A 15,615-nucleotide genomic window follows, 5' to 3' on the forward strand; every position below is an offset into this window, starting at 1 on the left:
TTGTAGACTGCTTAGGTGAATCTCGATTAGTTTCAAATCGATCATTAAAATTAACTAAGTTAGGACGAATTATTATTATTAATGGACCAATAATACCTATTCTAAAGTTAACCGACTTGTAAGTTACCTATATCAGCTAAAATGTATACAAATATTGTAAAATGAATACCCAACATAATACTTATACGTACCTACATGCGGTTAGAGTGTTCATTACTAAGAAAAGAAAGTTTATCTTTAACTAAATACATCCGATATGCAGTAAAATTGTATTTATTGATGTCTTTAACCCTGATACTAGATTAGCCAACTCTAAAACAAATCATCCACAAGCCAATAAACATTAAATTTCAAACACGTCTGCTTATGTCTTCTTTGACCTGTTGTTATCTTCATCTACTAAATCAACCAAGAAATCTGTTGTTTGGAATATCGTATACATATTAAAAATATTCGTGATATTATAATCTTAATACGTTTGCATTTAATTGCCAATCGGTAGTATGGTCGTAAGCATTAGGCAGATAGGGGAAAGCGAGAGTCTCATGAATGCAGTCGATTATAAATTATTATTAACAAGTTACCGTTGAGAATCGATAAAATAGAAATTTATGAAGTTAAGCGTACAAACTCAGGTCATTTAAATAATTTTAATAGATACCTCGAGAAATGCCCATTCTAACAATTATTATTTAGTATTTGAGATAAATATTATACATTAAACTTCTCACCTTAATTTATTTTAAACAATGGTAATATTAAAATACAATTTAAATACTTATATTTTTTCTTTTACAGGTATATAATGACTGTGAAGAAAGGAAGTCGAAGCGGAGGTTTAGCATCAATAATTATCCGACAAAAGCTCCACAATCCTAACCAGCAGTTAGATATAGGAAGCGTGAGCAAGCCTTCTGTACACAATTACAACATCGTCGTCGGATTCAACGAGAAAGACCAACTACAATTAATAACAAAAGATGAAAGTAATGAAGATGATACACAAAAACTCATCAAAGATACAAAGACTGGCAAGCACGAAAACATCTACATAGACGATATTGCCGACTGTGCTAATATTGATAACTATCCAAATTGTGAAAACACACTAGTCTTTTACATAAATAAAAGTCCAAACAAAGAAGCGATCGCTCTGAGGTTTAAAAACGAGCAAGATTTCAAGAGAATATATTTTACGTACAAATATTTCAAAATGCGAAATAGATTAACGAGAAATTCGACTGCTTACTCTAGCAACGATACATTATTTTCTAAAAAGAAAAATGCCGACCCGTACAGAATAAACAGTATCGATGATTATAACCAATATGATAAGCCACGTCCTGATTTCGACTTGATGCAAACTACTGATAACGATGGGGTAACTCATTTATCAGTACATCAAAAAAGTGCGCGTTTCGACCAACCGTTGAGTCTGATAGGGCTACGAAATGAAAGGGAGGCGGGTGAAATAGACAGTGTGATTTACACTGATATTGAAATACCAAGTAAACCTGAAAAGAAGCGGCTGTTCCATAAAAAAGCTAAAGCCCCGCCACCACCTCTATTACCAATTAATAAAGAAACTCCAAAAGTACTTAAAGGAGAGTTTGTAAGGGTAAACGTAGAAAGATCGCCGGATGTAATACCGAAGGAAAATAAGCAAAACAAAGTACCCGATATACTAATGTTTAAAGATAATAAATCAAAAAAGTCAAGTCCGAACAGCAACTTGTGGGCGGTCAGCAATAAAGGTAAGGAAATTTTCTTTATTTTTGTTAAGTCAGTTTCCTGGATGCAAGCTACCTTTGTACCACATTTCAAATAAAATCGGTTAAACGGGTGGGTCTTTAAGAATCCCGTGGAAACTCTTTGATTTTCCGGGATAAAAAGTAGCCTGTCCTTTCCCGGGGTGTAAGCTAACTCTGTATCTTTCATCAAAATCGGTCAAACTGTTGGGTCGTGAAAAGGTAACAGACAGACAGGCAGATTGTAGGGCGATATCGGTAATAAGGAAACAATTTACTAGCAAAGTTAGTTATATAATGCAAGGCGATGAATTACATGCAATTTGTGAAACTATCATCCGGCATATTTTACCTAACTATAATAATATTTTTAGGGTTCCGTACCTTAAAAGGAAAAAGGAACCATCATAGGATCACTTCGTTGTCTGTCTGCCTGCTTGTCTGTCAAGAAACCTATAGGGTACTTCCCATTGACGCAGGTAGGTATTCGAAGATCTTATAGCACATGTAAGGGAAAAAATCCTAACACCGTGAATTTTTAGCTACATCACAAAAAAAAAAATGTGTTCATGAACAAATAGGTAATTAGTAGACTTGCAACGAATAGTATATTCGGCCGTATACCGAATACCGAATATTCGGCGAGGCCCCTGACCGAATAGCCGAATATTAGGCAAAAGTATTTGGCCGGATTTTAGCGCCAAAAACTTGTACAGACGTGATTGTTTCGCGCTCCTTTGTTTTGTTCTAATGTACTCATCGCTCTGAAGTTGGGATGGTCTACGAGAAAAAAAGAAGTGAACTACTTCCTAAAAATGCAGAAAAGTTAGTCTTTCTGCACCATAACCTTCCCCTTCTAAATTTTGATTATGAAAATAATTCAAATGCATAGAAAAATTCTTAATTTGTTTAATACAGAAAATGATTAAATTATGTACCTGTTTTATGTACCAATGACTACTTAATAAATGATTATAAAAGAAATGAGAACCTTACCCTTCTAAATTTTGATTACCACAATAATTCAAATACATAGAATCCTCCATTTTTCCAATTCAGAAGATGATTATGTACCTGTGTTATGCACCAATGACTACTTAAATGATTATAACAGAAATGAAAATATGAATTTATACTTTATATATTTTTCATTTTACCAATTATTTCTCTACGACAAAATATATTATTTAAGTATTCGGTATTCGGCCGAATAATATGTAGATATTCGGTATTCGGCCGAATATAATAAAAGCAGCCGAATAGGCCGAATACCGAATAGTAACCGAATATTCGTTCCAAGTCTAGTAATTAGTATTTTCAACTTTTAACGTACGATTACTATACCCAGTGGGGTTATCATATGAAAGGGCTTTACATTCTAAAGCAGATTTTTTATTTTTTTCTATGCATGTTATTGATTTATCGTGAAAAATGTCGAAAAAATACAACTGTAGAACCCTAGGTGCGCGAGTCTACCCTCGCACTTGGCCTGTTTTTAGCTAATTATTATTATTAAAGTTAACCTTGACATCATTTGATTACTTATCAAAACACTTTACAAGAAAAATATTCAAAGAGGCAATTCTATTGTACACTTATCTCTAAACTGAAATAAATTGACTGTCCTAAATCTATTGCTATCTTTCTCGATAGGGAGCATTATGAAATAAACAGCAATACATTTATTATTTTAGTTTACAGATTGTAAACAACAATTACTATCTTATCAAAAAACTTCTTAGATGCAATGAAAAGAAAATTTACCTTACACAGGAAACAATAAACTAATGATTGTTTTCCTAAGAGAGCAGTTGAAATGAATATCGCATAATTGATGATAATCTAAGTAATCATGGGTTTGCCGCAACTAAGCGGAAGAAAACTATAAACTTAACCACAACAGGGGTTTGCTGACGATCACATAATAAATACATGCAACTTGTTTTGGTCCAATGTTACAACGTGGGGACCAAGGGGCGGACCAACAAATTCCTGAAAGGCCGGCAACGCATCGGGGGTACCTCTGGTGCTGCAAATGTTCATGGGCGGCGGTAATCACTGATCCGACTGCTTGCTATTGTATTGTAAAAAAAAGCTAATTTAATCTCCTTAATATATGGGTAGAAATTTGAATTGGAATTATATTATTAAACGGATAACCAATGATCGGTAATGGATCGAAATAGGTAGAGTATGAGTACCTAAAGTTGGATAGAAGACATCAAAGTTGAAACGACCTAAGTACTCGTAATACCTATACTAGTAGGTATGATTTTTTTTATGTTGAAACGCGCAATCTTGAAAACTGTGTAACTGCCTATCTAATATGAGTTATCGAAGTGAGTAGAGAAATTTTAGGGTCAATGATCTACATATTCAAGTAAGTCGTTACAATAGTGCAAAACTTCTGTAACGCCACACCGCCTCAGCCAATCGCAACGCGCCAACGCCAACCAGACTATCCGAGTCAAGCCGAGCCAAACGCCGGCCAATCATAGCCTAGCGGCCATTGAACGCCAACGCCAGCGCCATTGACAGCCGAACGCCACTCAGCAACAACTGCCGAATGCCTTCGGTGGGGATAACGCCATATAAAGCCATGCGAGCTCATTTTTAGGATTATTATTGTATCGTACGCATTATAAGCTGAAATACTGCCGGTTTGTGTAAATAAATGTAATAAGTGTGTAATAAATGTGTAATAAGTAAATAAGTGTATTAGTAACAAATATATGAGAGTAATTATTAGTGTGTTGAGTGAAGTGATAAAATAAATTAGTGCGATTATACTGATTTGCTCTTTTTATTTAAACCCACTGTTTCATCTCAGAAGTGGGATTAATAAAGAAAGTTATGATGCATAATCGCGCCAATTAACGATTCGGCAAATACATGCCGGCTACTTTGTTCCTCCGCAAGAGGGAAACGAATCACCGTGTAAAAATCAAGCGACAATGAAGATCGTCCACTTCTGGGGCCCGGAAGGTCCTTAGAAGAGTTTTGAACCGGAGGTACATTCATCTGCAGCGTGCATGGTTTCTACGCCCGATGGCAACCTACCCTCAACTTCTACGCGTAATAACTGAGGTATGATCCATCCATTATTCCATTTCAAATTTTAATCCCGTTTTTAATGATATTGATGCATAGTGTAATGGGGTTGATCGTGTTTGTAACCTCTACTGATGAGATGACCGTGAAAGGTTAATATTGCTAACACCCGGTTTGAGGTTATGAAAGTAGTATTAGGGCACGCGGGTTATGATAGGTGGTCATTATACGCTCGCGGATAGAGTGAATGGTTTGAGTGATAGCTGAAGCTAAAAATATAACTATAATTTGTGGCATATCTGACCGTCAAATAAAGATTTAGGTTTAAAGACGTATTCTCATAAAAAAAGGTCATTTACATGAGAAAATAAAGTTTACAATATTCGCCATTTAATGAATTACTCATTCAGCGCATTTGCTGAAGTAATTCGCATTACTCATAATGTGAGCAGCTAATTATTCAGTTTTAAATGGATTGAATGAGTGTACATTTTTTTTAAATTGTTCTAGTTTTGGGTAAGGCAAGGTAGCTAGCTCGACGAGTTTTAGTTTTAATTTTTGTGAATGTGATATTCGTGTGTATTGTTTTATTTACAGTTTTCCTAACAAAAATACACGTGCTGTATATATATAACTGATGAAATAAAGGCGGTAAATACTAATGCTAAAATTTCAACCAATTTATTTAGTCAACTTTTTATCGAATTAGGTAAAAACCCGCTCAACCATCCACTTTTCACGTTGCATCTCGCCGAGATACCCGCAATTTGAATTCGCAGTTTAATTCTAGAGTGCTACCGGTACGAAAAAGTTAACAAGTAATTCAATAAGTTAAATAGTAAAAAAATAAAAACTCCCGACTGCTGTTTGCGCTGCATATTTTTTCGGCTCTTACATTAAATCGTATGCAATCCACCACATTGATTGTTTAAAGAATTTTATGTATCCATTGACACACACGCCATCAAGACGAATGACGTATCATTTATCAAAATCGGTTAAAGTTGTTGAGAGGTTATAAACTGACACAAATACATACTGATTAAACACCTAATCCCTACTTTTGCAGCAATTAATTAAAAAAAAAAATCTAGTATATCGGATGGTAACAATAGTTCTCAGACTACCCGCAAATTTCAACCAGAAGTTTTTAAGAAACAAGCTTTGACGCTATTAGTGTTTTTATTTGCACAAGGCTCAGTCATAGTATAAGGTTCTATAAACCTTTAAGGTTATTTTTTTTCGCGTCGTCAGTGATATTCCCGCTGCAGTCATACAGACAACACGGGGTACGTGTGGGGTACCTATAAATTATTTTTGAGGGTACAATAATATCATTTACGTCAGAATCGGTTGATGAACACTTTCAGTGTGCTCAAACTCAGTTTTGCATATAGCATGGCGATCGCAATTTGAATGTAAAATCGAATTATTTTATGATGTTCACTTTTGAGTTTCTTGTGAAATTGATTTTCATGTGGTTATATGATTGTTATGTAATATGAATATAGATCTTCATAATTGGGGCAGACGTACTTTATGAATCGACTGGGAGCTACTTGTAGTCAAACAATAATATTGTGCTTATCTTTCTTTTCTCGGAATTTTTGGTGAGTTCGTGAAGTGCAAACGTCATCGCCTACGATGGTCACCACTGATGCTTTGCTGTGCGCTGTGTGCCTGATGCCGAGCGCGTCACTGCGAGGCACCTCATCGTGGCGCGCTAACGATGCAGGGTTGCAGCCAATGGGTATCTATAAGCCGCCGCATTGTCGCCTATTTGGGGTCACATAAGCGCTGTTAAGCGTTTATGCTGTATGGTATGACTGTTCTTTTATTTTTACTAAAAGTTAGTGTTTATGAAGTCTGTACGTGTTGTAACTTGTAGTTTAAATCACATTCTTTGAATGATTGAGAGCATAGTAAGTAGATCTTACTCACGGCTTTGGGACTGTCTCGTATAATATACAAGCCAGTGGCACAGCGTATGAGTAAATACAAATAGGTAGTGTAATGTAGGCAGAATCGGGCACTTGGAGGAAACGTAATAATAATTATTACCAGTTAGACATCCTTATGATTTTGATAATGCTTTTGTCATTTTAGAAAAAAAGTAGTGCTTGTAGGCAGCATGTACGTTACGTACTTTTGCCAACAAGCTTTCAATCGAGTCAATTTTATCATTCTACCTTTAGATTGTCGGTCCAATCATAATGTAAGTAGAAAGTTCAAGTGGCACTTTTAATTATAGCCATGATTTAGCTTTGTGCCGTTCATTGTTAGTCAGGTGGACCGGACGTACCGTAAGAATTTTCACTAAGCCGACTAGACTGACATTTTACATAATATCTTGAGTTCAGTTGGTGTTAGTATGCCTGCCTGGTTATGTAGCTTACATAGTAGGGAATAGGAATGGAATAGAAAACTGTTATTTAACTGATGATCCTGTATTACCTAAATTCAATCGTGAACTGTTTTCGGAATTACATAGATGCCGAAGTGAAGACAGTAGCCAAGTCTTACTTTCTGCAGCCAAGTCTTACTTTCTGCAGCCAAGTCTTACTTTCTGCAGCCAAGTCTTACTTTCTGCAGCCAAGTCTTACTTTCTGCAGCCAAGTCTTACTTTCTGCCGCCAAGTCTTACTTTCTGCCGCCAAGTCTTACTTTCTGCCGCCAAGTCTTACTTTCTGCCGCCAAGTCTTAGGTACTTTCTGCCGCCAAGTCTTACTTTCTGCCGCCAAATCTTACTTTCTGCCGCCAAGTCTTACTTTCTGCAGCCAGGTCTTACTTTCTGCAGCCAAGTCTTACTTTATGCAGCCAGGTCTTAATTTCTGTAGTGAGGTCTTACTTTCTAGAGCCAGGTCTTACTTTCGGTAGCCAAGTTTTACTTTCGGTAGCCAAGTTTTACTTTCGGTAGCCAAGTTTTACTTTCGGTAGCCAAGTTTTACTTTCGGTAGCCAAGTTTTACTTTCGGTAGCCAAGTTTTATTTTCGGTAGCCAAGTTTTACTTTCGATAGCCAAGTTTTACTTTCGGTAGCCAATTTTTACTTTCGAAAGCCAAGTTTTACTTTCGATAGGAGTACTTTCATCTCGTTGCTCGTTGAGAGATCTCCCTGCAAGGATTTAAGTGAGATTCCTTTTCAAGTCAGAGTAATAGCATTCACAGCTTCACGAGAAGCTATTCACTTCCTTTCTACAAGCCAGTCTGTTGACGGTTTTTCTTTCAAAAATGTCTCTAAAGTAAAACGTGGAAAAATAGTACAACTGAAAAACGATAATAATTTATAAATTAAATAATGTTCTTTTGTTTCGTCTTGGTTTTAAAGTAGATAAGATTGCAGTTTAGATCACAGACCAATAGCATTGGATTAGAATTTTGTAGAATTCATACTGACCACATTTTGTAAAACCATTTTGTAAGACAGCGAAAGGATATCGCTCATCAGTAGTATAGGTACAATTTGATTATTACAGATGCTTTTGCAAAATCTGTTACTAGCCGAAAACGATCAGTTTCGTAGAATATTATACATAATTTGGCTTATTTAAACATCCTAGCAAACTTATAAAGTGACTATAAGAATGCTTTTACTAGTAGACATTTTAGAGTTTTCGAGTGTCGACTGATTAATAGTTAGGTATGTTTTGACCTCCATGATACTACCACGAGCCAAGTGCCTAGTCAAGCCAAGCCAAGCACTAACCAAACCATGTTAAACGCGTTGTGCCACAGGCCCTAGTGAGACTGCGAATAAAATGATTGGACAAACTGCTTACTTGATATTATTTGGACTACTGACAATACTCTCAAAGAATGTGCTATCCATAATTTGGTATTTACCTAGGTCACGATGCCATGTTGCTATTAATTTAAATTAGTAAACTCGGGGAGGTTATGGGTAACAAGGCAAATGCTTGGTAAAGGATAGCAAGCGATAGGATAAAGCTAACTAGATAATGTAACTGACAAAATTAATATTTCATTTAATTATAACAAAGGAATTTAGTTATTTAGTGGCAAGTTCCCACAAGCATTGCGACAAAAGTAAACACTGATAGCATTTACTCAGGTTCATTTTCGTAACCAAGCTGGTAGGCATTAAGAGAACCCGCAGTGTTAAGGGATTTCGAGGCTACAAAGCTTGTACATGCCTGAGCAGACTCTTTAAAGCCATATCACAGCACCTACGGTTCTTATATCCAACAGTGCTAACTGTTCCGATAAATAACTTGAAACCGAAGACCTTATTGAGCTATTGCCTACCAGAAAGCTAACCAAGCATTTTCCCATTGCGGGAGCAATTCATTGTTTCAGGACGGCCGAATGTAACGCCACACCGCCTCAGCCAATCGCAACGCGCCAACGCCAACCAGACTATCCGAGTCAAGCCGAGCCAAACGCCGGCCAATCATAGCCTAGCGGCCATTGAACGCCAACGCCAGCGCCATTGACAGCCGAACGCCACTCAGCAACAACTGCCGAATGCCTTCGGTGGGGATAACGCCATATAAAGCCATGCGAGCTCATTTTTAGGATTATTATTGTATCGTACGCATTATAAGCTGAAATACTGCCGGTTTGTGTAAATAAATGTAATAAGTGTGTAATAAATGTGTAATAAGTAAATAAGTGTATTAGTAACAAATATATGAGAGTAATTATTAGTGTGTTGAGTGAAGTGATAAAATAAATTAGTGCGATTATACTGATTTGCTCTTTTTATTTAAACCCACTGTTTCACTTCATTTATATTCTTAGTTTGACTCATTATATTATAGCTACCTACTCAAATTTTGAAAAAAAAAATTGCGTGCCTCTCGATTTTCAAAAGTGTACGATTTTAGTACGACCACGTTGACTTACAGAAATTAAATTTTAAAATGCCTAATTTTTACAAGTACCTACCTCCTTAATTTAAAAAGTTTAAAAAAACCGACTGCGGTTTGCACTGCATCTGTTTCAGTACGCACATCAAAAGTGAACGCATACTTTGCCGGCATATTATTGTAAATTGAATATGTACTTGAAAAAAGCAACCGCCGAGTTTCTTGCTGTTTCTTCTCGGTAGGAACGGCATTCCGAACCAATGGTAGATTATTTTGACGATTCAAAAGCACTTGTAAAAGTTTAATTGAATAAAAATATTTGAATTTTGATTTTATGTGACAATCGCACCATAAAGATGAATTTAATTATTACCTATCATATTTTATCAAAATCGGTCGAGGAGCCCTTCTTTTGGGATTCATCGTAACTGGGTAAAACCGACTTTTCGAAAACAATATACCTACTTAACCATTAAAAGCTAGTTCTAATGTTGCTATGTTATTCACAACTACTGCTTTTAAAGTAATTAAGATAAGAAAAAGGAAATAATAATAAAACACCAAGGTGGGGTAAGCAATTATACAACATTTTTTTGCAAGTCAAGATATGATGAATTGATTTATTTCCACTTAAATCATAATCATTTAAAGATCAATATCACATAATCTAATCTAAGGAATATTGCCTACTTATTTAGTATCCATAATTGTAATACAAAAAAATTATTCTAATTAATGACATCAAAAATGTGAATGAGAAATGAAGAAACCATGTAAAAAATAATGTAACATTGACAATTATAACTACCTACCTAAAATTTCAACACACAAAATATATATTTTACATATAATAATATACAGCTTCAAGTTTCATTTTCACAGACAGACAGATAAATAATTTTTGCAACAGTAAACTTTTATGAACTATAGTGCACATAGAAGAGTTAATTGCTGACGCCCGACATACGAGTATTTCCAAAGCATGCACTATTACTACCATAATGCAAGTTTGATCACAGAGTTCTAATGTTCCTTTAATTTGATGTTAATTTTATACAAATTGAATATGAATTTAAAAACTGATTTCACGGTCCAAAACAGTGCTGTTATGATTGTTATTAGAATGCTCATCACTATTAGTACCAGTTTAACTTCATAGTATTCGAACCAGGACATGTGAGCCGCTGGTGCCCTTAGGTGACTTCCACCATACTTAATGATATGCTCCGTCCACCACACTGCATGGTCCAAAGGTTTTATCGGGCGTTCTCTCATGACTGCCCTTAGTCTTATCATGTTGTTCTTGAAACTGAAATAGAATATTGTTCTTTTATTAATTGAACTTTTGGATCGTAATGAGAAGAAATAGGAAGCTTTTACTTTACGATATCAAATGTGATAAAACATTTTTGTCACTTAAAAAGAACTTATGTAAAGCCAACTCAAATAAAACTTAATTTGAATATGCATTACCTCTTATCCAGAATTACTCTGTTGACCGTTTCCTTGAATTCTTTCTCGGTCAGTGTCATTATATCTAGTTGCAAGCCTATCCCGTGATGGACATACTTCTGGATATTATACCATTGGTCACCTGACATTGGAATACCAATTACAGGTACAGCAGCATTAATAGCTTCGTCCGTTGATTGCAAACCTCCTTGGGTTATAAATAATTTGACTTTGGGATGTTCTGAAACAAATAGCAAAACAGCATGGGTTTAACTTGATGAAATATGTAAGTGTTAAGCTAAGTAAAATTTTTAAGTTATTGGCAACTTGCCTTGGATGAAAAACCAGCAAAGGCAAAATGAAAATTGAAAAATCAATCATAAGTAAATAATAACTTACTTAGAAGATCTGATTGAGGCAACCAATTAGATAATTTTATGTTCTTTGACTGGCCTGGGAGAAAATCTTTATCATATTTCCATAAAATATCATAAGGCAGTTGAGAGAAAACTTTTGTCATAATTTCAATTTTTTCTGGAGGAAGCTGAGATGGCAAAACATTGGTGCCGAAGCTAACATATATAACGCCGTGCTTCGAAGAATTTAAATAGTCCTCAAGGTCCTGTAAAAACATACAACATGAATAAATAAGAGGTGAACAATTAAAACTTTATCACATATTTCTTTTGATCTTATGGTCAAAAGAAATGGTTTTTATGGCAATACATATTCAACTCGTAAAGACGTCAAAACTCAAAACATATGCAAAGGAAATCGCAAAGTACTTGATATTTTAGAAAAACATAATATTGCTTTATCACTCTTAAAACATAGTGTTCTTATTTTCTTATTATAAAATTTTATTCTTTGTTTGAGAAAAATGAGAAACAATACGTAGGTATTACGTAGGCATATAAACAAAAACACTCTTTTACCTTGGGAAGATCTTTTTCCTGTGGTTGATGTATGCCGCCGATATAAATAATGTTTGGAGGAACGGGACGATTATCTGCCCAAATCGGATGTTCATTAAGAAACATCATGACAATTCTCTTAGCTAATATTTCAAAACCGGGAACATTGTCACCAAAATTCTTCCTAATTATACTTAGATCAAAATCTTCAGCACTTGAAATCAAGTAATCTAACACGACATTGTTAAAAATCTCTATCCCCTTTTCAAGTAGAGATAAATTATATAATTTTTGTCGTCCGGGTGATGGATACAACAGCGGATGCACAGGTGCACCTAACGCAGCATATTGAGCTGGAACTGCTCCCAGAGAGCTAATTAATATAACCGGTGCCTCAAATTTTTCAACTAGCCCCAGGAGCGGGCGATTACAGGATTCGAGCAGCATTACATCGAAATAGCTTTTGTCTTTGCTTAAAATCTCCTGTACACCGGGTGTTGCTAGTTGTGCATCGAAGATAAGTGCAAATTTTTTGAACATCAATATCACTTCCTGCACGAAATCTTCTTTGACCCCTCTGTGGTAGATAAATATTTCTTCCCAATTTTGGTATGATACGTCATGGACATCGATTTCTGTCAGATTTGCTGGAGCGTTAAATTTTGAAAATGCTGGATTAGGAGTGACAACGGTGACTTCATGGCCGCGTGCAGCCAATGCTTGTGTAAGGGGACGAAAAACCACTTGGTGGCTTATTGATGGTGTAGCCACGTATACTAATATCCGTGCACATCTGAATACAGGGAACGCTAACACGAATAACGTAAAAATAATAGCCCTATTAGTTATTGTCATGTTGATACTGAATGCGTATACCAATGTACTCAGTGCTGAATGCACAACTGGTGATATTAGGTGATACTGATAGGTGGTGATAGTGTATCAGGTATACATACACTAATCAATAGTGCATTATCTATTCAACAGGCCGATTCAGAACACTTCGATAACATAATTGTCGATCGATTCGGTAAGATTTATCGTGCATAATGTCGGGAAAAATACCCGAGTACGGAACTCTCGGTGCGCGAGTCTGACTAGCACTTGGCCGGTTTTTTTCATCGTCACGTATCAAGTCCCAGAATCCTCAGAGGGCCTCCTAGTTGGGTAATACTTGCACGAACCACACACTAATCATTTGAATAAACACAAATTGTTTGACTCGCCGGGTCACGTGTGTTTGTGATGCGATCTGAAATCAATGTGGTCTCGAGAACCTGACAAACTAATTAGCATAGCGAGGTACCTACCTACTGTTTGCTAGATTGCTCTATCGTAAATTTGTTTTAACACTAAATACTACCACCTTTTGACATGTAGATGTAAAGCTACTAGATACTCGAGTATGAATTATTATGATCAGTCCTTCTCTACCCATCACACTAATATCAATGTCGAACCGCATGTCCCGGGTTCAATTCTTGGCAGGGGTTTGGATATTTATAATTTCTAAATTTCTGGTCTGGTGGGAGGCTTCGGCCTTATCAGCCTAACGGCAAAGCCGTGTCGCCAAGTGGTTTTAATAAAAACTGCTTGACCTTCCAGATTAGCCCGCTTCCATCTTAGACTGCATCATCACTTACCACCAGGTGAGAAACCAGTCAAGGACTGTATCTGAATAAAAAAATAAAAAAATTATGAAGACGAAAATTTGTTTGTATGTTTGTTATTCTTTACGTTGGACGGATTTGGCTGTTTGTAATGGAGATAGATTATAACCCTGGATTAACTCATAGGCTACGTAAATCAAATAATGCCTAAGAAATTTTTGAAAAACCTACATCCACGCGAACGAAGTCGCGGGTATAAGCTAATAATGTGTACTTATTATAAATAAATATATTATAAATGTGAAAATGTGTTTGTTTGTTAGTAACTTTGTCCCGCAACACGGCTCGGCGGTTGATTAATGTAACCTACCTACATTTAACTTAAAATAACTCAGTTAATTTAATTTAAATAAATACCGCTACAAACACATGGTAGTGGCCCCTATTTTGTTTCGTGTAGGTATATAAGTATAACTTTTCTTCTCAGTGGATTTCAGTGCAGTTTTACTCATTGTTTCGGACAAAATAATTTACTGAATAGCCTAACCCTGTAACCTGTACAAAGTCGGGGCAGGTAGCTAGTTTACTTAGGTATTAAAGTGTATGTTATGTTAACCGGTTGGTGCCTTAAGCATATCATTACTGTAACATTACCCCACATGACCTCAGTGGGTAACAAGATATCTGTGACACAATCCAACCATGAAGGGCGGGTTCGATTCCCGCGCAGTTCACTTTGCAGTTGCACCTATCGGTACTCGTATATTTGCTTCCTGTTGTAATTCAATGAGCAATATCTGTGTCAATGAACATTACAATATTGTTAGGTGTACTTGTAATTAGGTAACAAAACGGAACCTAAAATTCCTATTAGTAGGCAATAAATAGATACATATACTAACTGATCTGCCCCGGCTTCGCTCGGGTGGAATTTTTGAAAATCGGCGATGGGGTTGAATTTAAAAAATTCTGAAACACGCACCTCTTCATTGTTGCCCAAAAACTCACATACCTAATTTCATCATAGATATAACTGGAAAAAGTACGGGGAATTTCTAAAAACTCCGAAATACGTATGTCTCAGTTTTAACTAAAAGCTCAAATACTCTTGGAGCTTAAAAAAATCTTATCTCTAAGTCAACGCCGCAGACATGGATTTACATTTACATCGCTCTGGTCAGTAGGTATAGGGTAATTTTTGTTGACCTAGAATCATGAAATTAGGCAAGAAGCCAAATGTTATAGTTTAAAGGAAAATCCGATAATCGTTATTCTGTAGTTACCTACTTATCAGATTTGTTCACAAATCAATTACACGTATCCTTCCAAGCAACGGAACACTCGGTACGCGAGTACGATTCGCACTTGGCTGGCTTTTTAAACAGGTAACCTAGGTATTAAGAAAAGATACTTAAATCATAAAATACATGCTACGGTGACCCCGAATATAGCGCCATCGCATCGCCTGCACACGAAGAATTACGATATGAACTTAGCCTCGCCATTTCGCCGAAAGGTCCAAGTCTTGCATGAATTAAGAAATAATTTTATAAATTGTCGAGTAGGTAATTCTAATATTCTGCATGACGTCTCTGTAATTTAAGACGTTAGAGACCCACAATAGTGCAGGTATAGTGCATAGGTACATTTTGAGATCTCACTCGGCATTTTGGCTCTATTTGACAACTGTCATGTTAAAAGTATGATTCTAGTCCTTATTATTTAAAAAAAAGATTCCGACGAATTGAGAACTTCCTCCTTTTTTCGAAGTCGGTTAAAAAGGTGAATGACACTTGTCCACATAGACCCAAAATGGCGAATGAGATCTAAAAATGTACACATATAGGTACACACCAGAGAGAATTTAGACTCCGAGGCTCTAGGTGTAACATTTAGTTACTAACTGTACGAAAATAAGTCACGTTAGATTGAAAACTTACATTCATAGCTCAATAGGTACCTGCGAGTAAATATGTCAGTTTACTATTTTTTTTATTTTTTTTTATTTTTTACA

The 15,615-nt window shown here is 35.9% G+C and overlaps 2 protein-coding genes across 2 annotated transcripts in view; one reads left to right on the plus strand and one right to left on the minus strand.

The window, feature by feature from the left end:
- Positions 1 to 15,615, plus strand: part of LOC123870808 — a 72,948-nt gene that overhangs the window by 55,128 nt on the left and 2,205 nt on the right. Inside the window, exon 2 of the mRNA XM_045914260.1 lies at positions 799 to 1,754. Within this exon, the coding sequence (XP_045770216.1) occupies positions 806 to 1,754 (949 nt within the window). The 5' untranslated portion in view covers positions 799 to 805. The remainder of the gene's footprint in view (positions 1 to 798; positions 1,755 to 15,615) is intronic.
- Positions 10,490 to 13,053, minus strand: LOC123870807 (UDP-glycosyltransferase UGT5-like). The gene is made up of 4 exons (XM_045914259.1): positions 12,013 to 13,053; positions 11,477 to 11,699; positions 11,099 to 11,318; positions 10,490 to 10,934 (listed from the first exon to the last, which is right to left on the minus strand). Exons 1-4 carry the CDS (start codon positions 12,844 to 12,846, stop codon positions 10,649 to 10,651), a joined length of 1,563 nt encoding a protein of 520 aa, XP_045770215.1. The 5' UTR covers positions 12,847 to 13,053; the 3' UTR covers positions 10,490 to 10,648.

This window comes from Maniola jurtina, chromosome 13 (genome assembly GCF_905333055.1).
Source record: "Maniola jurtina chromosome 13, ilManJurt1.1, whole genome shotgun sequence".
Classification (NCBI taxonomy): Eukaryota; Metazoa; Arthropoda; class Insecta; order Lepidoptera; family Nymphalidae; genus Maniola; species Maniola jurtina.